The following is a 27,226-nucleotide window of genomic DNA, read 5'->3' as shown; positions in this document are numbered from 1 at the left end:
GAACTGGTGTGTGAACTCGATGGTGTTCCTGAAGGCCCAAACTTGAACAGTTTGTGGAGCAAAATGATAGATTACAACCCACAGACCAAAATACATTGCCGTCAATCCCTAAAGCTGCAGGAAGTGAGTGGGGGTCAGCCATACCTCAGAGTTTAATCCCCACTGATGAATGTAGAATATAGGCCAAGGAAACAGGGAACAGCTGAGCTAATAACTGCTGAAAACAAGATATAAAATGGGTGGAAGTTGGGGGAACCTAGTACTCAGGTTACCTCCAAGATACTTAGGGAAGACAGCACTTTACAGTGAAGCCTAGCAGGAACCTTCACCCCGGCAAAGGGACAGCCATCTGTAGTGAGACACACTGACACCATCAGTTCCAGAACCAACTAGGACACATCACTTTGGGCTATTCTTGCCTATATGTAGCACCTCATCCCAGTCACCACCAGACTCCCCCACAGCTGAGGGGCACTTTGCTGGACAGGTGGCTGGGGGTGAGTGGCAGCCCTCCAGCTGCCACAGGGCTCTGCAAACCACTTTCTCGGCTGGTGCCACTCAGACACAAAATCAGCTTAAAACCGAGATAAAGGCTAGAACAAGGCACCCATGGGAGCTGACTAGGAACTCGAAGTGAATTGATATTAAGTAGCTGCAGCTGCGATTAGAATTATTTTTAGCCACAGGATTCGAGCAGCTTTCAAAACCTGCTAATAAGAGCCCATTATAGCCAGCAAGCAAAACCAGTGCAAAAAATTAACTTATTTTGACACCAAGAATCTGCTTAGCTAGGAGCTGGCTCACAAGGCCAAGAGGAGGAAGAGGACATTTTTTACTGTGGGTTTGAACAACTGTTTGGAACTTCTTTGGCTTCCTGGCTCAGTTATGATCAGAAAGGTGACTAGTGGGAAGGGCCTACCAGAGTGCTGTAACAGACTGCTATCTCCACTCCAAGTACAGCTGTCTCTTGCTTCCTTGACCTGTGTTGTGTGTGTAATCTGGACAAAACGCATCTCACACCATAAACCTTAAGGATAAATGGGGTATGATAGTAAGAGCTACGTACACCCCTCAACACTTCGGGGTATCTTCTGTGAGTAGCGTAGTTCTTGGAGACCGAATGGATTTAATTGAGCTGCAGTCTAGCCAGGCTGAAACTGGAGAACAGATGGCTGGCTGCTCCCAACAGGCTCCAGGGCTGTCTAGATGCCTGCCACAAGGTGAGACTGGGGAGCAGGGCTGCCTGGTGGCCAAGCTGGCACTTCCTGTTCCTGCAGGCAAACATGACAGAGTCTGGGTGTGTGGTCAAAGCCAGGCCATCTTTACTGGAGTGAGTGCAGGAGACAAACAGCGTACAACGACCTCTTGCATTGTCTTAACCATTTGATAAAAACTTCACTCTAATATTTATTGTATAATGAAGAAAAAACAACACGTTCAGGGAAAGATTGAGATTAACTTATTTTTCTTAAAAGGTTCGTCTCAAGGATGGCAACAAAGTCCTGCTTGTGCCGCCAAACGGTTTTACATGATCAAACCGTGTACAGCTTGTGTGAACTGTTGACTACAAACATTTACCAAATACATAAATCTCTTTTAAAAAAGCCATTTTAAATATAGCAAAGCAGTGTCTTCTTGCACAGCAAAGTGAAGAAAGTTTCTACAGAGAAATAAAAGTTTTACATTTGTAAAGTCTTTTTCACATTCTAATCATCTAGCTTTTTATGATCCAATGCCAGGAGTTTTCAGGTTCCGTATTTACTATGTATTTCTTGTGCGCGTGATGGTTAATACAGAAATTATGTTAATACATTATTAGTCGTCTTTACAGTTGAAAGGAAATGGTGAAACATGTATTGTTCTTTTAGAACAAACCCCTGATTTAGTTTTATAACACAATGGATGTAATTAGGGCTCAAAGGATGGAGTTTTGACTGGGACCACCTGTGTTCACACAATGGTGACGCTCACTCTCAGTGTAGACCACTTAGAGTTCTGAGGAAGTACAGCTGGTGGGGACTTCCTATGTCCAGTGCAACTTAAGCTTTTTTTGTTTTTGTTTTTAATAATAAAATATGTTATCTGAGGGGATAAAATTCTCCTGTGATGGTGTCTTATACAAAACACACGAGTCTCAAAGGATAAGAAAGTCAGTTTGAAAACAACACCGTCAGGTCAGCGTCCTCCTCACTCTAGGCTGGCTTCCACCGAGAGCTGTGGATGTGGATGTGTTCACACATGAGTGTCTGGGTGAAGGATGTCAAGCCCACATGCTCCAAATCACATTGGGCATATGGGAAAAGATTAACAGTCAGATATTCAGTTCCTGAAAACGGAATACATTGTGACTTGGTCAGTGTAATTTAAATACAAACTCCGAGCCTTGTGTAGTATCACTTTAGAAAACAGTAGTTGTACTGATTATAAACCTGCATAGAAAGAAAGACTATTGAGATACAGTCAGAAAAGCCATCTCATAAGGCACACAAGAAAATAGACAGTAAATGTGACTGTGTTAACTCCTATTCCAATATACAGCAGAAGTTCATGAACATGCATAAATAATAACCAAAGGGCCACTTAACACTTTCAAAGCTATAAATGGTTTACAAAGTGGTAAGTGTTATCTTGGAAATTCAGTGTCGGGAGACTGTCTTGTTTTAATTAGGTATGACCTTATGAAGAATGTGCCTGTAAGTCAACTCAGTACATTTCAAGAAGAAAATCTAATCTTTTCTGAGTAAGAGCCAAATGTTCAGACTACAGAGAGGAGACAAAACATCACCCTCGCTTTTTTGGCTTCTACTACCATGTGCTACCAAACTGTCAGTGAAGCGCTCTCCCCTGCACAGCCTGCGCTCACCACGGTGCACGTACCTAATCCCTCTGGGCCAGTCAGGAAGCCTGGCAGGTGGGCTGTCATAACGGCAGATGAGGAGACATTGAAAGGATCATAATTTAGGGGGAAAAGAAAATATAAGTAAAAACTGCAGGTAGCTGCTTAACATGGTTCAATATAAAATAGCAGCCATTTTAAAACCCTTTTAAAGATTTTCAGGAAAAGGAGTATTTAAAAATCTAGGATAAAAGATATACAGGACTTTGAATTTTGTTCATGGCACAAGCCCAGTAAACGGATGAACTTGCTATCACCAACGAGTTGTCTCCCTGTAAGTAAGGCCTTGCTCAAAATCCAAGCTGAGGGTGGCACCAGTTCCCGTCAGGACAGCAAGAATCCTGTCAAGGATCTGCACCATTAGAGAGAGAGCTGCTCCCTACATGACCATGCCTTTCCACGGGGCAGCTAAAAACCCTAGTGGATTTTCTAACCAGCTGCATCATTCTATCTTTAGAGTCAAGGAGAAAAAGATCCCTTTCCCCACAAATATTTCCCTAATTATTTACCACTTATAAAACCTTTGTGCTCATCTACTATTCTGCCATTTTCTCTAATATTAGTTAAATTAGGTCATCTTTCTACTGTTCTGTTTTTCCTCACAAAAGGCAAGTTTTAAATAATGCCTTATAAAATCTGTTACAACACATTTTATATTTATGCAGGATGAACTTAACACCAATTTTTTGCCACTTTGCTATTTATGTACACATATAAAATATATAATGATGCTCACCCCATACAGCACAAAGATTACAACAGAACATCACACATTCACCACCAGTGAGGGGAAACCCCTTTACACGATCCTCTGAAAAACTGGGCTAAGAATTAAAATCCAAAGTACAGTATATTAACAAAATAGTAAATATTAAACAGTGAATACTCTACTTTTAAGGACTTCGCCTTTCCCCCCAAATTGGCGGCAATCCACAAAAATATACTTTATAATCTGGTGACCATACAATACATAGGTGCTTACACCAAAGGTGATAATATATTTAAGATGCTATATACACAAAGAGTTTGGCTCAACTTTTAATTTACATATAGAATAAGTGTTCATGGCTTTTTTTTTCCAAGGTTCTGTTTGCAAGATATTTTTGTTTTTTCTCCCCTCTTAAAATAAAACTAAAAAGTTAAAACAAGATAAAGCTATTCTCTAAAAAAAAAGTTACAACATACAGCTTTGGCTTATATAAATAATTCAGCAGAATGTGTTCAAAAGTAGTGGATATAATTTTATATATAGTCATCAATTCATTAAGGGTGTTTTCTTTCATATAAAATATACATGACCTAAAATCAGCTTCTTTAATTTTTAAAGATATGAATGTAAAAGAAACTTCTGACATATTCCAATTATAACTTAATATATTAATTTTATTTTGTTAATGCTCTATATTTCTAGGCTAGTATTTCTGAATATTTCATGCGTGTTTTCTATTCTCTCTTTTTATTAGCTAAAGATCACTTCTTTGACCCAATACATTTTTTTTTTGCACGTGCAAAACAGTTATGTGTGGGGCTTTTGTTTATTGTTTCTTTGTTTGTTTAATATCAACAGCCCTTTCCCATGCACCCCTTTGCAATAGACCCATGCCAGGTTGGGTTATTAATATAAATGACATTTTATGTACAGTATTGCTTTCTTGGTTCCTGCTTTTCTACTGCTCTGTTCTACAAAGCTTTTTTTTTTTCTGAAGTAACTACAGTCACCGCACAGTTAAATAAAACAAATAGGGGGCCCCCTAGGTTTCTGCAGGCTAATGTGGAAGAATTATATATGGGTACACGTTTCTCTGCAAAAACTGTTTATCTTACGAAACAAGTAGTCCAAGGAAGTGCCAGACTGGTCTGTGCCTACAGGGTGCTGCTTTGTCTGCCATGTGGACACACATCTGCAGACCTACAAGGAGTTTGCAGTAAGTGCCTGATTCTGTGTATGCAACACACACCCACACATACACACACTCACGCCACATACATATATATGTAAAGGGATATATATGTATGTATGTACATATAAATATATTGAATTCATGTCCTTATTCCCCAATTTAAGATATGTAGGGCAGTTCACTGCAGTAACACAAAGAACAAACATGAACCAGGAAGCCTTAGGTCACCCATGTGTCCATCCTCATGCGTTTTACAGAAGGGCTTTCTCTGTCCTCAGTATTTGGGGGTCGGCCAAGCACAATTGGAGAATGAAAGTCGCCCCGTGGATCCTCGCGGTCACTGCCATCGTAGGAGCTGCTTGAGCTGCTCAGACTGTCCACAGGGGAGCGCCCCATTTCCTGCCGGGGCTGGGGTTGTGGAGGTTGTGGTGGAGGAGGTGGCTGCTGCTGCTGCTGCTGCTGCTGTTGCTGCTGCTGGAAGCCTGATGGGGTCATGCGATCCCGGGGAGGTGAAATTGGCTCTGATTTAATGTTGATGTTCTGGTTGGTGTTAATGGACAAATTCGAACCCTGAGATAACTGCCCTCCAGCTCTGTGGAAAGACAACAGAGGTGAGATGGTTTGGTAGCGCATCTGCATAACTCATAGCACAGCTCAGCAGACACTGCCTGTCTGGGAAAGCTGAGGGTCTGAGATCCCATACTTCCACAGTCTGAGTGTCTGATGCTGCCTAAAGAGAGAACAATACAGACCTTGAATTCTGTTCCTTGTCTCCCTTCCCTTAGTATCTTCTCTGCTGGGGCCCCGTGACAGGCACATCTCATCTCCTCACAACAGCCATGAGATGTAAAATGAAGCATCCTTGTTTTCCACGGAGCACATAGCTCCAGAAAGGCTAGGAACTTGCTTGGGGTAGTATGGGAGACAGACTTTCCCTCTCTGTCTAAGCTTGCAGCCATTCCCACTTATCTCCCGGGCTTATTATCTGTTTGTGTTTGTCACTGTGTCTCCCCCCTATGTTGCCCAGGGATGGCCCTCAATCCCTGAGCCTCAACCTCCTGAGTGGCTGGGACTACAGGTAGCACCAATGTCCGGCTTTTAGGGCCACCTTGGTTTTTTTTTGTTTTTTTTTTTTGAGGCAGGGTTTCTCTGTGTAGTTTTGGTGCCTGTCTTGGATCTCACTCGGTAGACCAGGCTGGCCTCAACTCACAAAGATCCGCCTGGCTCTGCCTCCCGAGTGCTGGGATTAAAGGCGTGTGCCACCACCGCCCGGCTAGGTCTACCATTTTTTAACACTTCCATTCAGAACAGTTCTAAGGCTTCAATATAGGCAAAACATTTCCCTAAGGTACTTGGCACTTTTACCCATAACACAATTCTCCAGAGCACTGCTGGGTAGAATCCACATGTGGGGTTCTTTCACCATCCAAGAGAAAGGAGTTGCTGGCTCTTGGCACGGTGGGCAGGGGGCTAAGGTGTCCCAGTCCTGATCAGGTGCAAAGCAGACAGCTGGTGCTATGCTGCCCCTCTTCCGGATGCTCTCTTATACTGGCTCCGTCTAATGCTCAGGGAGTCGGGTCTCTCCCGGGCACCACCACAAGTCCTCCTTGCCTCACATCCTGCCCACAAGGAACACTCCTTTATGAATGAGGCAGGTTGTGTACTGGGCCAGAAACAACCAAAGGAGTCCTGTGGCACCTGATTCATACACATGGTATTCAATACTACTTCTCCTCTACTAAGATCGAAGGAAAAAGTAAAAGGCACAGCCTTTCTTCAGGGAGCAGACTCAGGTGATTCTAGGAAGCAATGGCTTATTCATCTGTAAGTGAGTGAGGAGGGGCACACACAGGTGGCATCTGGGCCTTGGCAATCCCTTGATACCACGTGACACTCTACGTTTAAAGGGGAGTGCTGCTCCCGAAGTCCCTTAAAGGAATGTCGGGTTTGCTCAGCATCCATGCTACTCTCTAGAGCTGTGTTAAGAAAATACTTTCTCCAACACTTGTGTCTACACAAACGGGAATCATGGCAGGGCTGTTCATGACAGCCCGCAAAGCAAAAGACTCCAAGTGACAGGAGGAGTGTGTAGGCCATGTGCAAAAACTCAGGGAGAGTTCCAGTTACTCACACTAGAGAGCTGAGGGCTGCTTGTCCAAGATGGTGTTGCTGCCAGGCTGAAGCCTGTCCCAGAGACAGCATTCCAGGGGAGGTGAAGCCTTGCAGGGCCGACAGGTCAGCGCTGGTCAGGGAGTAATCTACAAAAGGAAGTTCCTATTACCACAAGCCAGTCATGCTGGAGTGTTCCTCTCCAGTTATTATTCTAGGTAAATATGCCTGCCTGCCCTCTGGGACAAAGAGACACACTGGACTGAACTTGGATCAATACATCTTGATTCTGAGTAGGACAGTAAAGACAAGCTTTCTTATGTGCCAAGCTTAGAACAAAGACACTGAACTTACACCATGACACAATGAACTATATTTGTTTTAATGGCTGACCGCACACGTCACCTGAAGTTCATGAATGTCTTTCAATGACACACAAGTCCTTTTCTACCAATGATCAGTCATAATTACTGTGACCAAGGCTTAGGACAGTAGATCCTGCTTACATGAAGTGACTTCCGCTCATCATTAACAGTTGGGTTTTCCATCTAGTTCAGAGGAAAGGTGACAGAGACTTCTACTTTTAACTTTCTTCTCATGTCTCAAGAAAGGTGTTTAAAGCAGTTGGTCTTGCTACCGAATTAACATTTTTTAAGGAAAAAGGAGACCGAGTTGAGACAGTGCAGTTGGCACTTAGGTTTCTAGGTGACTATTCTTTCACACTTGACATGCCATCCCCACAGAAGCTGGCGTGGCTGTCACACTGATGCCTGCCCTAGGGACACGTCTGGTCCACAACTCTCTTGTGACTTCTTGGCCTGTCCAGCCACCCATTTGACACATCCCACTTGGCCATCTCTATAAACACCTTCATTGTGGCATAGCCCGAACTAGGCTTCTGCTCTCCTGAGAGCTGCTCTTCCTTTCTTGATCATCTGCACTAACACTCCAACAGCACAGGCAGTGGTGCTGACTGAGTGCTAACATTCCTTCCTTCCTTCCTTGCTGCTGCTGCTGCTGCTCTCTGATTCCACCACCATCAACAACTCAGTCTGGTCAATCCTACCTGCCATCACTCCAGCTTGTCACGGTTCCAGTGTGTTCTCACTGCTCTAGCCCAGGCACCAACAAACTATTACTTGGACTACTAAACTACCTCTCCATGACTTATTGGCATTCAGTTAAAAAAACAAGATTTGTTTTTGTTATTTTAACTATGTACGTGTGTGTCTGTCCCACACAGGCCAGGAGAGGGTGCTGGACTCGCCTGGAGCTGGAGTTAAGGCACGTTGGGAACCACCTGACATAGGTGCCGGGGTCCAAACTGGAGTCCTCTGCAAGGGTAGCACCAAGTCTTAACCACAGAACCATCTCCTACAAACGAGAACTGGAGCCAAATGACAGTTCTGAAGAACACCAATATGACTGTGACACTCCTTGATAAAATCTTTTTTTCTGGCTTCCCAATGCTCCCAAGACAACATGAACAATCTGTAACCTATCCAACAAATCCCCCACTTCTCCAGCCCAACTCTAACTGCCCTGGCTTGTGACATCGCCTTGTTCTGCCTAGTGGACTCCTGCCTGGGTCTCTGCTGACAAACAGCGCTGACACAGAGGACAGGTCTTTCCCAGGGCTGCTCGTCTCTCTCTTCCAGCTGAGCCCCACTACTGACCACATGCTCTGTTTACAGCACCTGCAAGGGAACCTGTCACCCATGTTCAACACCGATCTGTAGGACACATTCAATAATTCTGACGCTGGCAGTGGCGTTACTGAGGGAGATGAGCAAATGTCTATGGGATTCAGACAATTTTACTTTTAATTTAAAAAGAGGCTCATTCATTCATTTCTTTATTTACTGCCTGGGATGTGGCCTTGACACTAAGTTACAGTGCCAATCAAATGCATAAACTGCCTGTTCCTCCAGGTAGCGCCACACAGCAGTCTGAGTGCTGGGGCCAAAGCACTTAACCCTGTAGTCTAAAATTAGGAGCTCTCCGCCACAGTCCACTTAGGAGCATCATAAAAGAGTGACTTCTTTGCACTGCAGTCTCTGGACAACCGATAATTTACTGCTTTCCCAGAGCCACAGGTATTTGGCTCAGCTGGGGAGAAAGTGAAACCACATGTGCCTCCTGTGTGCCTCCTGTGTGACTTAGAACGGTAAATCAACAGGGAACCGACTGCACATCAGTTCTCCATATGGTCCATTTGGCCAGTAGTGCCCCTCCCCCATCACTGTGACACTCCTGAACTGTCCTAACAGCCCTCTGTCTTAAGAGCATTTTAAGATGGAAAGTCTCAAAACAAAACAACAAACCGAATGAAAGCCTGTTCTCAGCAGCAGAGTGACTGGCAGTGAGGAGGAGTGAGGAAGGTGATCATTTCCCTCCACAGTACAGAAGCACACACCAAACCAGTGGCTCCGGAGGAGAACACGTCTTGCCTGGCACAGCAGAGCACCTGCCACCCCTAAGAGACGTCTGCCCTCCCCAAAGCACGTTTACAGCATCCAGACCAACCGTCTGCTCTCCAAAGTGTGGAGAACAGACACTGTACAGTAAGAGACAATGTGAACACAGAGAGCAACTGCTCCTGCCATCCTTGGTGGGATGAGTGCCACACTTAACAATGGCTACTTGCTTCTTTGTCCAAAAGCAGTGAAGGCCAGGCCTGGCCCAGCACTTCGAGACAGAGACAGGTGGATCTCTACGAGTGAGACCAACCTGGTCCAGGGCTGTTTCATAAAACAAAACAAAACACCTGTCTCAAAAAATAAATAAAAGCAAGCAAACAAACAAACAAAACAAAACAGAAAAACTGCAAACAGAAACAAGACAAAAGCAGAAGCACTAACAGCACACTGGAGAAATAACTTACATCTATTACCAATTCATTTTATGTATTTTTTAAAGGTTTAGCATTCTAAAAATATGCATTTCAATTTCACACAAAAAACCCAGAAATAATATTATCACTAGACATGCTTACAAAACTAAACAAGTACAGCTGTTTAGCATAAAATGGTAAGAGGAAAGTCCTGGAAAGAAAAGGCCCCAGAGACGGCTCACCAGTGTTGTAGGCCGTTGGCATCGCTGAGTACACCAGGCCCTGTGGAGGCAAGCTCGGAGTTGTCACGGACACTACAGGGGTGGCGAGAGGCTGAGTGGCTTGAGAACTGCTTATCCTCTGGGCATTCTGTGAGAGATCAGAAAAAAGAGTAAGTGTAATTATGTGGTATTTATGTTCAGACTGAATATTTTAAAAATAACTTTCAATTTAAATGTGACACTTTTCACAGTTTTATGTGGATGCCATTATTTCCTGACGCAGTGATGATATGAAAATCTTAAAGATACTAATGGGAATAACGAAATATTTCATTTTAAGAGATTTGTTTTTATAGTAATTATTTATTTCCCCCCCCTTTAAAAACACAGCATATTAATGCCAGATGTACTGTCTTACTATAGAAATCTGTCTTACAGGCAGTCACACTTTTGTGTGCTAGTTTGATGAGGGCCTGATGTCGCTGCAAGTACTGTCAGGCTACATTAAATGAAGTCTGTGGCGGCCAAAGTCCTTGGAATACATGAGATTATAAGTCTAAGAGTACAGGAATCAAGACTACTTCCTTCGCAGTCCTTAAACACTAATGTTTTAGGTTATTGGCTTATTCACGCAGTGCGTCCCAGTTTCCCCTTGGCTCACCCTGCAGGGGACCTAGGTCTTTATAGCACATTCAGGTCTGTATAGTCCTGGTCTTCCAGTTTTTTGAAAGGAAAGGCTTTAAGTTTTTAAAAAAATATACTTTTCAAAGGGCTATGAATGGAGTGCTATTAAATACTTACTGACTAGCTGTATCTACATAGTAATATCGTAGCCAGGGTGGGAATAAATAAAAAAAGTCAACTATTCTTCTTATTATTTTTTGAGACAGGGTCTGTGTAGCCCTGGCTAGCCTGAAACTTGCTATCTAGACCAGATTTGCCTTGAACTCAGAGATCCACCTGCCTCTGCCTCCTGACTGTGGGTATTAAAGGCCTGCCTATTAAAGACCTGGCCAAAAAAAAGTCAACTCTTAAATGATGAGGCTATTTTAGGACAGTCCCTGTCTTCCATGATTAGGAGTGTGACGGAGTCAGTTTTTCTTCACACTGACCTAAAGTTGACATTTTCCAAAATCAGGGCTCAGATTTTGTCACTCCACAGTTTGTATATAGGAAAGCTAAAGGACAAGTAACATCTGTTTTACAAATGAAGTTATGGCCTGATGACTGATATTTTCATAATAATAAAAGTATCATGAGGTGTCCATGGGTTCTAAAGAGTCTGGAGGAGACTAGATTTTCTCTACCACTAATTTCCAAAAGCCATGAGCTGAATGAAGGCCTTTGGCTAAATGTGAATCCTAAAAGGTGGTCTTTTGAGGAGAATCTAGACCCCAGTTCTTTCATGTCAGTCTGCACTTTTTATACATCTTCTCAAAGGACATCTCAAATACTATAGACTGTGTGGGTATGCTACCCAGGTTTCAGTCACTGATTCACCCCTTCTTCACATCACTTCTCCAACTCCTTCAGTCGCTTACAGAGGGAAGTGAGGCATGTTTGTCCTGCCTGGCTTCCAGGACTCCTGCTGACAATCAAAGGAGGGTTAGAAAGGAGCCCAAGACAGCATTCTTACTGTCCTCAGACACTTGCTGCAGGTGAAGTTTACAGCACTGGTGACTCTAACAGACAAATATATTTACATTCCTCTGACCCACAGCCACCCCACTAAAGCTGTAATGAGGTAAAATGATTCTACAAGTGCAAGGCCAAAACGTCCTCAACATGGGTCTGGGAGCCTCTCTTTCTCTTCACTTTGGATCAGAGCCATCAAACGATTATTTTAGGGCACAAACAGTTTGAGTAACTTTCTAAGTTCTAGTGAACTGAATTTCTGGTTCTGCTTTGCATTTTCAGTTGATTTAAATTTTAGAGTCTGAATCAACTTAAACTTTAAGAAATGTGAATGACTACAGTTTCTAGTGATCTTTGTTATTTTCATAATTTCTACCTTTGAACACACTCAAACTATCTGAGATTCTGCAGCTATGTGTTACTTCAAGGAAGTAGAAAGTCATACACTGGCATACATTGTTATGACGGGTGGAGACACTTTTAGTGTCAACATCAAGTCAACAATTTCAATGGGTTGGTAAGGGATTTACTTTGGACTTAATTCAGCCTCGAACCAAGCTAGGTGAAAAAGCACAGTGTTGAGATGGTGTGGTGTAGGCTATCCCACTCTAGGTTCATCTTCACGGCAACCTCCTTGGTAGGACACTCCATTCTATTGCTTCTGCCCACCACATCTCTGCAGCAATGTATTCCATGAAGAAGTGACTTTCAGAACCACTAGAGGGCAGCACAGTGCTAGATAATTAAGGAAAGCATTTAGGACAACTGTTTAAGGTTAAACAGTGGGGTCTAGTATAAGAGAAATTATTTCAGTTTGAACTATAATGCAGCCATTAATGGTATCCTTAACCAAAGCATTTTCCTCCAAAGGTATTCATTGTATAATCTAGCATCACATTTATAGCTAATCCATGTATTTCAGATGCCAATACAAAATGACATCCAAAACAAGCAAGCACAGAGCAAATAAAAGACCATCTCTTATTTTAAGAGAACAGATAACATTATTTGAAAGGAAAACAAACTGTGCAAAACACACCAGCATGCATAAACATGTAATAATAAGTACATGAAACCAACAGATGCCTTTATACCCCATGCTCTCATGCACTCCTAACCCTACCCATGCTAGAACCTGAACACTCACAAGTTTTTATTCCCCTTAGACTAGAGTCATATAATTAGCAACTGACTTGGAATGCATATGACATCTGTTAAGTTTGGGTTTCAGTTCCCAACAAAGAGCTAAGCTACTTGTAGTCAAGTTTATTTTCCAGAGGAAAAGACAAAAGAAAATATTTGTTTTGGAAAAAAAAGTAAAGGTTGCTTTTAAGAACCAAATATCTTCTGATAAAAAGTAAATTTGTGTAGGTTCAATTACAGATGTTTCCTTTCGTAAACAGGGAACCCCCTTGTGGTTCAGACTGTCTCATGCAGGATGAAATAATTCCAACTCTGAAAAAGGTGACCTCACCAAAAATGATGTAATCTTTTTGAAAGAAAGAAACATAACACACATTCTGTGTTACAATCTGAGGGACTCTGAGGGTGAAGTCATTTTCTAAAAGTACTTTAATAATCTGGAGAGCCACATAAGGTATTTTGTGTATTTTCTTAGAAGAAAAAGATTGAAGTGTCTTGTGCTCATGGGCAGCTATTGTTTTTACAGGCTATGTCAGTATGTCTCCCCCGACCCCCCAAATAAAATGCACCAATACATACAACAATAAACAAAAACTAGGGGTCAGTAGTACCAGTAGATGACTTTCTTAATTAAAAATATCTGAATAGTGGAAAACAAATAGAAAAATATCTGTGTAACAAAGGAACACTGGTTAGATGAAAACATTTAAAATAATTAGTACTTTTTATATATTTTTCAACTCCTTTCAAGCAGGAAACCACACTCACCAACTCCAATTCCTCTTCCTCCGACTGTACTCAGCACATAAGAGGGATAAGAGAGTTAACTAAGACTGTTGGTACTTGCAACAAGTTCTTTAGAAAAACATGGCATTGTATTCTAGTGGCTGCTGGGAACTTCACAGAGGTTATATACATAACAAATGATGTAAATTACTTGCCTCTATATTATAGCTGATTCTTCAAAATAATGGAGAATTCTTTTAAATTCTCTAGCCAAGGATTTAAGCCCCATCCTACCCCCTAACCCCACCTCTCCCTCCACCTACTTTTACATGGACCTCTCCTACACACAGCAAATGCTCCTGGGACACTTCCAAGTGCAACATTGCACTTACACATTTTAATCCCTGCATTACTACCCCAAATGGGAAACTGTTGTGTGCTTTATCTTCCGGGTGGCCAATACAGCATTATAAAACACAACACATGTTTGCTAATAAATGCTACAGTTTTGAATAATAACGTATGTTTACCATTTGCAAATCATAGTATTCACATGACTCAAACTATATTAGGGGAGTAAAACCTTGCATATGAAAAAAATAAGATGGGGGAAAAAGGAATTAGAATCTACAAATAGTAAAAACTGAATGAAACATGTTTTATCCCTTTCTTTTAAGCATTTATGAAATATTAATATGCTAGAAACAGTCTGCTCAATTCCAATGTATTTGAGTAAGCAAGTTTCTTCCAACTTGTTAAGTGTCCTAAGCCTCACTGATACAGAAATCATAATCTTACAGCCGGTTTCTCTGCATTGAATGGGTGAAAAAGGAGGGTTGATTATTACCCAACAAAACAAGCACTCAGCATACACGTGGGTAAAACACAGTTCATCTATTCAGTTAGACACATCATTCCAATATCTCCAACTTAGAAGACAGACAGCAAAATACTGTCAAATTCTTGTGTGTGTAAAATAAAGTGTATACTTTAATCTACAGATATAAGTGTGTAAACAGCTTATATGACAAATTTTTAATTTTCCACAGGGGTTCATGGTTTTGTTTCTTTTTTTTTTTTCCTGTGACTAGATACAATTTTATTAAGCAGATTTCAAATGTGGTTGGGTCTAACACACGTTTCTATGCCTTAAGTGACTTAATTTCTGAAAACTCCTAGCAGGAACTGCCTACTGGCAAGGTGAGCAAGAAACCATGCTAAATGGTTGCTCTTTTCAGGCATACTTCTTTGTTATGCACATTTGTGTTTTAACCTTTCTACTCCACAGCAGAGAGCACCTGCAAAGAGAGCTCCTTCAAACAGTGTCCTCGGTTTTCTGAGGTCAACATCCCAAAGAAACTGTTGAGACTAATGACCGACTGCATTTGTAAAGCTTTGCACTCCACTAATAGTGATTCCACCAGGATGTGAACTTTTGAAGAACACCTGACCTTATCAGAAGGCAGATGTCATCTTTTCATTTCACTACTAGCCATGTTAAGCTGGTTACCTAAATTAAGGTAATGTCCTCCAGGATTCTCCACTGTAAAATCACAATTTTCCCCTTTGTAAACACCACATATTTAGGGAAAGGCAATTTGAGGCTATATAAATAACATGTTTCACTTTAAATTTTTGCCCACTACCTGCAGCACTTATTTACCGGTCTGCCTACAGCAATTACGGCTGTTGTACTACGCTATTCTAAAGCTGTTTGTTTTTTTTTTTATTTTTATTCTTCCGAATTTACTAATTAGAGCTGCTATCTAAGGAGGATGTGTCACGTCTTTCTTATTTATTCAACCATATGTATGTGAATGATGGAGTCAGCATTTCTTATTCCTCATGTTATAACCTCAAACTACTGTAATTTAAATGTTTCTAGTTTTGGCAACTGGGATGTCTTTTTGGAAGACTGGTCCCTGCAACCTTTTGATAACTATATCCTTATTCCCTGGCCCCTCTGGTTTATCTGGTGCTTCCCTACACCAGTTCTACAACTCAGCACTTCTCCAAGGAGCCCTAGTCTTTGAATCAGAGAATGGAGCTTAGCTACCACCATCAGAGCACCAGGTACACTTAGATACTAGATGAACTTACTCTAAGGAAGCAGACAGAACTAGGAAATACACAATGCTAAGTCGTGAGTATACACAGAAAGCTGTGTTCCTAGTGACAGCCTGACTCCTCCTAACTCCAGTACAAACACCACCAAACAACATTCTTAAGCAGGCTCTGAAAAATGATCTTGTACTCATTTAAAACTGGACTGTATGTTTTCTGTTTCTGAGTTCAAAGAGTTCTTTAAAATATATCCTAGGCATAAGCCCTTTATCTGAATATGTGATTTGCAAATATTTTCTCTTAACTTATCAGCTGTCCTTTTATTCTTTGCATAGTGCCTTTTATAGACAAACTTTAAGTTCCTGTGAATTCTAATATTTAATTTCTTCCTTTATGGATCACATGTTACTACTGTATGGTTTTCTCCTCTAAGTTTTGCAGTTTCACATATTAACTAAGTCTATGATTTATTTTGAACTAGTTTTTACATAAAACATGTGAATCAAATTTCTTTATTTTCTTTATTTATTTATTGCAGATGGATATTTAATTATTTCAACACCACAAGCTAGGATAACTACCCTTTCTCCACTGAACTGACTCAATGCCTCTGCCAAGCCCAGCTAAGTGCATCTGCAAGCTCTATTTTCTGGGCTATTTTAATGAGCTACTGCCCATCCTTCTGTCAATACATTTGGAACTGGTGAAGCATTATAGTGGATCTTAAAACCAGGTAGTGTCTTTCTTTTTTATTTGAGGTCTTTCACCTTTCCATATATATTTTAGAACTGTTTTGTTGATCTCTACAAAGGAACTTGTGATTTTGGCAGGGTCTCTGTTTAATTTATGACCAATCTGGGAGGGAAGATTTGGTATACTGACGATCTGACTCTGATTCCATCAACAGGATGCATCTTTCTCTTCATTTAGGTCATCTACTTTCTTGCGGTAGACTTTTGTTGCTATTAACATACAAACTATGAACATATTTTGTGGTATTTGTGCTTAGCTACTTTTTTCTTTTTCTGGTCTGGATTGTGCTATTTTAAAAGTCAAATTCTCCTTGTTCACTGTTGGTATGATACAACAGATTGCCACACTGGCTTGGTTCTCTGCTCTTCCTAGACTCACTGACGGGCCCTACAGTGTTGTGCACCAGTGCTGTTTGTTTGGGTGGATTCTTCATGCTTTTCAGTATGGAAAACTGTGTCCTCTATGAATAGAAACTACACTTTTCTTCCTTCCCCATATGAAAACACCTTATTTTTCACTTTTAACTACACTGGCTAGGACTTCCAGTGAATGTGAACAGTGATGACCGACAAGTATTGACTAGCTTCTTACTTTGGCCAAAGACAGGTGCTGTGTGCTAGGGTTTTGGAGATGACCTTTCGTTAAGTGAATTTTTTCTATCTACTCACAGGTTTTGTTTTGTATCATGAAATGTCATGTCCTGCTAAGAGGTGATTTGTGTTGATTAACTTTCAAATACAAAATCCCCTTTGCACTCCTGAGATGACGTCTGCCTGATCGTCACTAATCCTTTTAATACAGCGATGCACTTATTTGCCAAAAACTGTTGGGGTTTGTGTGTATAGAGTCCATGAAGCATACTGGTTTATGGTTATTTTTCCTTACAATGCCTTATTCTGCCTTTGTATTAAGAGTGATGCTGCACTAATAAAATGAGTGGGAAGTGTTTTGTTTTTTTTTCCCCCCTGAAAGAGATTTTGGGAGTTGCTATTAATTCTTCCTTAAATGTTTGGTAAGATTTGACAGTGAAACCATCTAGGTCTGGAATTTCTATTTTGGAAGACTTTAAAATGAGGAATTCAATTTCTCTATTTAGCTGAGAAATTTTCTGGTAGTCTGTATCTTTCAAGGAATTTGTTTTTTACCTAAGCCATCAAATCTATGGGACAGGACTGTCTGCGCCATCCCCTTATCTTTTCATATCATTTAAATTTTGTATGCCTTTCCATTCTTGATATTTTTAACCTGGATCTTCTGACTGTCTGTGGTCAGCATGGTTAGAGAATTATCAATTAATCTGAAGAATAGGGTGTTTGTTTGTTTCACTGCCTTCCTCTACTCTTTTACCATTTTAAAGTTCCTTAATTCTGCTTTTTATCTTCTTTTCTTTGCTGCTCTGGGTTAAACTTGCTCTTCTTTCCCAAACTAAAACCTACAGTTACTGATTTAGGACCGTCTTTTCATTCTCATAAAAACTATTTATTCTCTATGTGTGCACACGAGTGTGTGTGCACATACAGGTGTGTGTGTGCAGGACTCAGTTCTCTCTACCATGTGAGTTCTTAGCGTTGAAATCAGTCCCTCCACTTGGGCAGCAGGTGACTTTTGACCTGCTGTGCTGGAAAGTTTTATGTCAACTTGACACGAGCTAAAGTCATCTGAGAGGAGGGAACCTCAATTAAGAAAACACCTCCATAACTTTGGGCTTTAGGCAAGCCTGTAGGGTATTTTCTTAATTAGTGACGGATGGAGAGAGTCCAGTCCATTGTGGGTGGTGCCATCCCTGGGCAGGTGGTCCTAGGCTCTCTAAGAAAGCAGGCTGAGAAGGCCATGCAGAGCAAGCTAGTAAGCAGCATTCCTCTATGGCCTCTGCATCAGCTGCTGCTTCCATCCAGGTTCCTCCCTTGTTCGAGTTCCTGTCCTAACTTCCTTTGATGATGGACAGCGATATGGAAGTGTAAGCCAAATAAACCTTTTCCTCCCCAATTGGCTTTATGGCCATGGTGTTTTGTCACAGCAATAGAAACTCTTAACAAAGACACCTGCTAAGTCGTCTTGCGATCCCTGACCTTTCTTTCTTTCTGTCTGTGTGTGTTTATCTATGGACATGAATGTGGGTGCCCATGCGGGCCAGAAGAGATCCCCTGAAGCTGGAGTTACCTACCTGATACAGGTCCTGATAACTGAAATATGCTTCTCCACAAGAGCAGGAAGCACTCTTGACCACTGACCACTGGCTATGTGTATTGCTACATTTCTCTTGGTATTTCTTTCTAAGGCCCACAGATTACTTTCAAATCTGGACACACAGGGCAGTTAGGTATAGGAACTCTCAGTGACTGTGATGGCATGTAAAGACCAGTGCAAGTTCAAGTCGGACAAAATCCTGGCATGGACCTGGGGCAAGTGGACACGAAGTCCACCTCTAGCTGAGGAGCTACTGGCACCTGACAGCTGCTGAGAGAGGGAGAGTCCTCGTCCTTTAAGGGTATGACCCCCGTAGGTCAACCACACTCCAGGCCTGTCCCCATACTGACATCACAAACTGGACTCTGTAAGTTTTATTTTGTTTTTTAAAAAAGAGGACACAAATCTGGGTGGGTAGGAGGGGGTGAATATGATCAAAATACACTGTATGAAATTCTCAAAGAATTAATGAAAATATTATTTTTAAAAGTAAATTTACGCCAGGCGGTGGTGGCGCACGCCTTTAATCCCAACACTTGGGAGGCAGAGCCAGGCGGATCTCTGTGAGTTCGAGGCCAGCCTGGGCTACCAAGTGAGTCCCAGGAAAGGCGCAAAGCTACACAGAGAAACCCTGTCTCAAAAAAAAAAAAAAAAAAAAAAAGTAAATTTACTGTTAAATTTCTAAACTAAGATTTTCCCTGATATCTTTCTAATCAGAGAATCAGTTCTTGCAAATTTTCTAAGTTTTATTTTATGAAATAGAATGGTTTATTTTGGTGAACTGTTCCAATAAACATTTCTTATAACAATATAAAAAAAATGACACCTTAATTATATGGCCTACCTTCCTAACCCGCTAACTCCAGGCTCATCTGAAAAACCATCGAACAAATCTCAGCTGGAGGACATTCTACCGACATGGAAGCAGCATTCCTCAAAAATGCCGAAGTCATTTAAGCAAAGCCTTAGAAACTCTTATAGCCTACAAGAGCTGAAGACGACATGATTAATAAGGGAAATATGCTATGTACTCTAGTCTGGCTCCTGGCAGAGAGATGAAGTTTAAAATTAAGGAAATGTGTGTGAATATGAACTTTAGTAAGTAATAATTTATAACACTGGTCATTAATGTTAGTAACTGCACCACAGTAGTATAAACTGTTAAAAGAAATTGTGTGTGAAATATAAGGGAACTTTATGATTTTAGCAATCTTTCCAATGAATCAAAAGCTATTCTAAAGTAAAAGGTTTATGAACTGTTTATTCCATTCATTTATTCCCTCTGTTCTTTGTTTCTCTGCATATAGTCAAGATCTTGCTGACACTGTTATTACTTCCTCAAGAAGACTGCAATATTTCTTGTAGAGTAGTTCTGCTGGCAATAAATTCCTGTTTTCTGTTTGAAAAGGCTTTGTATTTATTTTTTAAAAACATTTTTGCTGGGTATAGAGATCCGAGTTTGTTTGGTGTGTGTGTTTATTGCTGCTTCATTGTTACCAGCTTGAAGAGAAGTATGGTAGTAATTTCCTATCTTTGGTCTGTAAGCCATGTGTTTCTATTCACTGGCTGTCTTTAAGAATTTCTCTTTGCCCTTTGCTTTTAGTAGTTTGTGTGTGTGTGTGTGTGTGTGTGTGTGTGTGTGTGTGTGTGTGATCTCCTTTGGACCACTGTTCTACTGTTCTTGTTTGGAACTACAATTGCAGACACGTCACACGACATGCTAAAGTCCTGCAGTTCACGGATACTGTTTGGTCTTGCCTCTTCTCCTATCCCCTACTCCTTACCTTGTGGAGCCTGCCATGGCAAAGTTTTCCTTACTTTTCTCAGGAACTAGACAAAGTTTGAAAGTTATTGTTGCTGTGGTTACCTTCAGTATATTTACTAAAAAAGCTTTCATCCAAAGCTCTCTAAAGGTGGGAGATGGGTAGGCCAGTTTCCCCAGTGACTATCCCATTCTATCATCCCTTCTGTGATGTGCCACAGACTGCCTTCTCAGTCACTTTGTTACTCTCATGGTACCCACATGTCTTCTTGTTTCTCAACCACGGGTAGAAACACTATCCTTTCTCCATTTCCAGATACAGTAAGATTTCATCAGTATTTATTTCATGGAAAGAAAAAGATTCAAACAAAGCTTGTCCTCACTGCAATGGCCAGCTGGTTTTCAGGAAGTCTTTCTATGTCATATTTCGTTTTATATGGTGCACTCAGTGGGGTTCGCAGTGAAAAGCCTGTAGAGAAGACAGACTCACCCTACACCTGCAGGAATTTTATGAGGGTTTGCCAGTGCATGCTTGACCTCCAGCAATTCACTAGTCATACTAGCCCCACTGTCTTTCCCCACAGTAACTCTCTTTCTCTAGTCTCCAGGCCATCTGACCACTGTGAATTAGCAACATCAAAACGGGCTCAAGGGAAGCCTACAAGGGAGCTTTTTTTCCCAGTATAAAGTTGAAAGCAATTCAAGCAATTCATTTTAAATTTCCTGGGCTTTTTTTTTTTTAAAGCAGAGTTTGAGATTTAAATTATGACTTAAAGATCCTGAGTATGTGTACTGCTATTCTGAACAGGTGCTAAGTTTCAGTTCCATTTTCTCATCTCTACCTAGCCATGATCATAACCTGATTGAGAGTCAGATGAGAAAATAACCCGAACAAATTACTAATGCTTTGGAATCTATGACAAATTACACAAATGGAGAATTACTACCTGAGCCTGGCAGCATCACTTTCAAGTAACAACATCTCAAAGGGCAAGTTTAGAAACTGCACAGCAGACTAGGCACCTGGCATGTCATTTAGTATGCTAATAGTCAAACTGCTGTTGAAGTAAAAATGCCTTTAAAACTTGCACATATATTCTAAACTTTTCTAGAAGAAGCCAAGGAAGATACACATTCTGGCCCTCACATGAAAAGACAATTCAAAAGCACACGACTCTAGAACTGTAAAGACATGTCAAGAGGTACAGTAGGAGCAGTGGACTCTGGTTCAAGAGAAGAGTTATTTGAAAGGAAGAAACAGGGAAAATTATTTAGAAGATAATCCTCTCCAATTCACAAGCATTCTTGCCTACATATTCTACAACAGTTCTCTTTCGTATACAGAATTTCCTAACAAATAATTTCATTATTGAAAGTATGCCGAAAGAGAACAGAAATGACATGTTTAATTCATAAACTGGAATCAGATCTCTAAACAAAGTTTTGAACCTGGCAAAATTAAAATTGAGCATAATAACCTCTCCATATTCAGCTTTTATTTTAAATAACCATTAAGCAGTTTTACTTATTATTGTCATAATTTGGTTTTTAAACACATAAATTTCTCTCTTAAAATATTAATTTTGAATAGAAAAGTCATTAAGAAAAACAAATGGACACTATGGAGGCTTAGCAACCTCAAAGGAAGACAGAGACTAAATAAACTGTGTTCAGAGAAGAGAGCCAAAGCGAGGGTCAACTTACAAGTGGGGGCATCATGCCCTTGCTGGAAGGGGGAATGACAACCCGTAGATCTGGCTTCCGACTATTCATTCCAAGACTGCCACCACCAGGTGGAGGGGGAGACTTTGTAGGCATGATTTTGCCTAAACTATTTGCACCAGTATTTCCAATCAAATTTGGAGAGGCCCTTGAGTTTACAAATCCATTCCCTGGGAAAGGGGAAAAAAGTGCTTATTAACATGTAAAGCATCACTAAAATATTTTAATTAATAAATCTAAAATAATGCTAACTACCCATTTATAAATCTGTTTTTAAAAATGATTAATTTTATAAACAAAATGTAAGAATTTTAAGACATATAAAGTTTACCATTTATAATAAAACACAATGCCATTACTGTACTACTATGTTGACAAATACTCATTCGTATTTATATATTTTAAGTCTTTTCTACTTTTGTTTGTGTTTGTATTTAAAATCTTAGGGGGGGGCAGCAAGATGGCACTCAGTGGGTAAAGGCACTGGCTCCCACGCATGATGTCAGATGTGCAGGACCCACAAGGTAGAGAATCGATTCCCACAGCTGTCCCCTGACCTCCACGTGTGCACCTCATAACCTGCATGGCCCTACTAATGCATACATAAATACAAGTATAAGAGCGACTTTAAAACAGAATGGTTTTGTTTTGTATGTAGACTTCTGTACTTTGTGTTGGATGTTGCAATTTGTTTATCCTTGGAAAGGCTCTAAGTCTGTCCTTTTCTCTGAACCTATAAACAGTACTTCACTGCTTTTCATACTGCTAACCCCAGATTTTCCCTCACTACTGAATACTGATACCTTTGACTCTAAAAACAAAACAAAGCAAAAATCCCAACAAATAAACTACATTCTCTCCAACCTGGCACCCATGCCCATCTTCCAGCAGGGACACAGGTGTGTGTGTGGGGGGGGGGGGGGGGGACAGTGTCCTCTGCAGCTGACACGGGGACTGCTGTCAGAGCATCACAGCTGCTACCACAGTCACTTTCCTGACAGGCACCAGGTGAAGACACAGAACAAGAGGACTCAAACAGAATCAGTGAGGCAAAGGGGAGACAAACCACAAAGCAGAACACCAATTCCACCAGACACTTAACACACAACCAAGAGAAACAGGCATTAACATTACACCACAGTGCCTCAAAACCACAACAGCGTCTCAGTCCTGGAGACAAGATGAGGAGACAGCTGAACTTGTAGAAGATGTGCGTCCTACTGATGAAACGTGTCAATGACCGTAGAATCCAATAAACAGTAAGGAATTCAATTCAAGAAAATAAAGCTACAAACTCCATTGAAGACTCATACAAGAAAGTTAACCAATGTGGACTGAAGAAATCAGTTACTTGGGGGAAAGTTCTTTAAGATGTAAAGGAAAAATTCAGTAAGGAAATTAAGAAGCTGAAAAAGAACCAACTAGAAATTCTGGAAACTAAAGAACCAATAAATCAAATGAAAGGCAGAAAGCATCCAGACAAGATGAAGCAGGGGAGCGATTTCAGGGATGGAAGACAAGGTTAAGACAGTAACACATATAGATAAATACAAAGAAACAAAATAAAATTTCCAAGAAACCAAACCGAAGAATCCATAATAAAGAGAAAGGAGTTAAGATAAAGTTAATGGCTTAGAAAGCCTATTCACTGAAATTATATCTGAAAATTTCCCAAACTAAGACAAAGAAATATATATCCAACAAAGGAAGCACTTAGAACTTCAAACAGACATGACCAACGAACTCATGATGTATCTAAGCCAAATGTCAAACTACAAGGAAGGGCCGGCAAGATGGACAGGTAGGTAAAGGAATTTGCCACCAATTCTGAGACCTGAGTGAGTTCAATCCCTGGGACCCACATGGACCCACTGACTCCAGCCGATTGTCTTTCAACTTCTACACACACTGCAGAGGCTTATGCATATACCCCCACACATACACAATACAATAAATAAATGTAATAATAAAAAATACAAAGCAAAGAAACAATACTAAAAGCTACAAGAAAGAGTCATTGAGATGGCTCAGTAGGTAAATGTGATTGAGAGCAGATAGGACAACTTGTCTTTGATCCCTGGATCCTATAAAGTAGCAAGAAAAAGAAAAAACTGGGTCCTAAAAGTTGTTCTCTGATCTTGAAGCATATGCCCTGGTACACGTGTGCGCATACACACACACACACACACACACACACACACACACACACACACACACACACACACCAACAAAACAAAACAAAAACCCAAAAAGTTTTGAAGGAAAAATGCCTACTCATATAAGTAGAAATATTCGAATAATGGTAGGTCAGCAAGCCTAGAAGTCAGGAAAGCAAAGAATAGTGGATTTCAAGATCTGAAAGTAAAAAACTTAATTAAACCATTATTGTCAAATCCATCAAAATAATCTATTAAAATTGATGGAGAATAAAGACTACTTGAAAACAAGCACTACTTAAAGCAATCTGTGACGATTAAGCCAGCAATGCAGGAAATGATTAAGGGAATACTAAACACAAAGAGTTAGCCCCCCAAGAGAAGAAAGAGTATATATATTTCATGAACGCACACAAAGGATTAACAAAGTCTAACAGAGACAATTAATGAAGTCCCAAACCAGCAAACAACCAATACTACTTAAGAACAAACAAACAAACAAGGAAAAACCAACTGGAACAACTGCCAACCAAATCGATGGCAACAGCAAACCCTTCCCAACACCCTGAACACAAATGACTAATTCATCATTTAAAGGTACAGACTAGCCAACTGTGCTTAAAAATGAGGTCTACTTGTTGCCTCCAAGAAACTCATGGAACTAGAAAAGATCCAAAATCTGAGTTTGTCCATGGCTCAAATCAACCTACCAAGCAACAGAAAGCTGTCAACAAGCTGACCTATGGATCCTCACATCTGATAATGAAGACTTAGAACCAAACCTAGTTAGAAGATACATCTGATAATGAAGACTTAGAACCAAACCTAGTTAGAAGATAAGAGAGCCCCTACATATTAACAAAAGGAGTAATTCTTCAAGAGGACAAAACTATTGTAAATGTTTACACAACAAATCCTGAAGCCTCTAGGGTTTTGGATCTTTTCTAGTTACATGAGACATGAGTTTCTTAGAGGCAACCTCATTTTAAAGCAAATTGGTTAGTCTGTATCTTTAAATGATGAATTAGTAATTTGTATTCAAGTAATTATTGACAAAGGTTTGCTATTACCATTGATTTTGTTGGCAATTGTTCTGGTTAGTTGTCATTGACCACTTCCTAAAACAAACATTAAAGAGCACAAAGACCACATAAGGTCCTGACACAGTACAGCAGGAGACTTTATTACCCACTCTCACACATAAGCAGGGCTCCTAAAAGGACAATCATCAAAAACTCTTCACACCTAAACTATAAAACAAACTGACCGGACTTAATAGGTATCTACAGAGCATGCTAGCTAACACAGAGAGAATACACATGCTTCCCAGCAGCATATGAAGCCATTCCTAAAATTGATCACATTACAGACAACAAAGGAAGTTTTAATGAACACAAAACCCTGAAATGATTCCCTGCATCTAATCAGATCTTAGTGAATTAAAACAAGAAATCAATAACAAGATTAAGCTAAGAAAATACATAAATACTTGGAGACTGAGCTGTATCTTTTTAATGGAACAAAAATCATCTTAAAAAAATCAGGAAGGATATTATAAAACTCTCAGAATCAAATGAATGCTAAAGCATAACTCACCAGAATCTCCAGGACACAGCCAAAGCAGTTCTATGAGGAAAAGTTTATAGCTCTGTGTTTATATTAAGAAAACTAGGCCGGGCGGTGGTGGCACACACCTTTAACTCCAGCACTCCAGAGGCAGAGGTAGGCGGATCTCTGTGAGTTCGAGGCCAGTCTGGTCTACAGAGCGAGTTCCAGGACAGGCACCAAAACTACACAGAGAAACCCTGTCTCGAAAAAAAAAAAAGAAAGAAAGAAAACCAGAAGGAGCTCAAGTAAACAATCTAATGTACCTCAAAGCTCTAGGAAGACAAGAAACCAACCCAGGACTACATGGATTCTTCCAAACTTCTAAAGAAAATCTAAGTACAACACTTCTCAAAGGGAGAAAACACTACCAAACTCATTCTATGAAGCCAGTATTATCCTGATACCAAAAGCAGATAAAGATACAACCAAAAAAGAAAACTAGAGGCCAACTGCTATAATCAAAAGAATCAATACAGATATAAAAATTCTTAGCAAATACTTGGAAACTGAATTCAAGATCATATTAAGATATTATACAATGTCCAAGTTGGTATCATCCCAGGGACACAAGGATGATTCAACATAAGGAAATCAATAAATGTTACAATCTATATCAACAGACTTCAAGACATAAAAACCACATGACTATCTCAACAGGAAAATTATTTGACAAAGTTCAATACATATTCATGATAAAAGTTCTGAAGAAAATAGAAACAGACAGAACATACTTCAACATAATAAAGAATATATAAGACAAATTTACAGCCAATATTATGCTAAATGGAGAAAACTTAGAGCATTTCCTCTAAAGTCTTGAATGAAACAGAATGTCAACTCTCACCATTATTCAATACAGTGCTTGAAGTCTTAGCTTGAGTATTAAGACAAGAGAAAGATCAAAATGATCAAATTCAAAAAGGAAAAACCATCTCTTGTGGCAGATGATGTAATTCTATATACTCAATAGACCCCCACAGACTTCATCAGAAAACTTTAGGTCTAAAAACCACTTTCAGTAAAGTTATGATACAAAATCAATATATAAAGCCAGTACTTTATACACATTCACACATATGCGTGCGCGCGCGCGCACACACACACACACACACACACACACACACACACACACACACACAGACCAATATCAAACTTACTAAGAAATAAGGTAAGATATCTTGTTTTAGATTTTTAAAACTCTATAAGTAAATCTAACTAAAGAAGTCAAAGACTTCTAAAAGGGAAATTTTAAGAAACTGAAAGAGAAAAACTGAAGACATTAGATGAAGAACTTCCATGTTCCTGAACTGGCAGAATTAACATTGTGAAATGGCTGTACTACCAAAATTAATCCTCACAGGCACTGCAATTCTTAGCAAAAATCCAAAAACATTATTCACAGAACTAGAAAAATAATCCTGAAATTCATGAAGAAACACAGAAGACCACAAATTGGCCAATGCACTCTTAGACAGAAAGCACACAGCCAAATAGATCTCATTATCTACAC

General features: G+C 40.2%; 1 protein-coding gene across 7 annotated transcripts in view; it reads right to left on the bottom strand.

Moving 5' to 3' along the window:
* Positions 1 to 1,300: 1,300 nt before the first annotated feature.
* Positions 1,301 to 27,226, bottom strand: part of Mef2a (myocyte enhancer factor 2A) — a 135,585-nt gene continuing 109,659 nt past the window's right edge. For 4 of the 7 annotated variants that reach the window (XM_052713347.1, XM_052713346.1, XM_052713348.1 and 1 more), the window contains 5 exons: positions 21,935 to 22,122; positions 13,507 to 13,530; positions 9,982 to 10,108; positions 6,929 to 7,055; positions 1,301 to 5,389 (listed from right to left, as the gene is read on the bottom strand). In XM_052713347.1, the coding sequence (XP_052569307.1) occupies positions 5,017 to 5,389; positions 6,929 to 7,055; positions 9,982 to 10,108; positions 13,507 to 13,530; positions 21,935 to 22,122 (839 nt within the window). In that variant the 3' untranslated portion in view covers positions 1,301 to 5,016. The remainder of the gene's footprint in view (positions 5,390 to 6,928; positions 7,056 to 9,981; positions 10,109 to 13,506; positions 13,531 to 21,934; positions 22,123 to 27,226) is intronic. The other 3 variants (XM_052713353.1, XM_052713352.1, XM_052713351.1) reach the window with 1 other exon arrangement.

Source organism: Peromyscus californicus, unplaced genomic scaffold (assembly GCF_007827085.1).
Source record: "Peromyscus californicus insignis strain IS unplaced genomic scaffold, ASM782708v3 Scaffold_4__1_contigs__length_199733344, whole genome shotgun sequence".
NCBI classification, from domain to species: Eukaryota; Metazoa; Chordata; class Mammalia; order Rodentia; family Cricetidae; genus Peromyscus; species Peromyscus californicus.
Note: the sequence above shows the minus strand (reverse complement) of the source record. Positions and strands in the feature narration are given on the sequence as shown.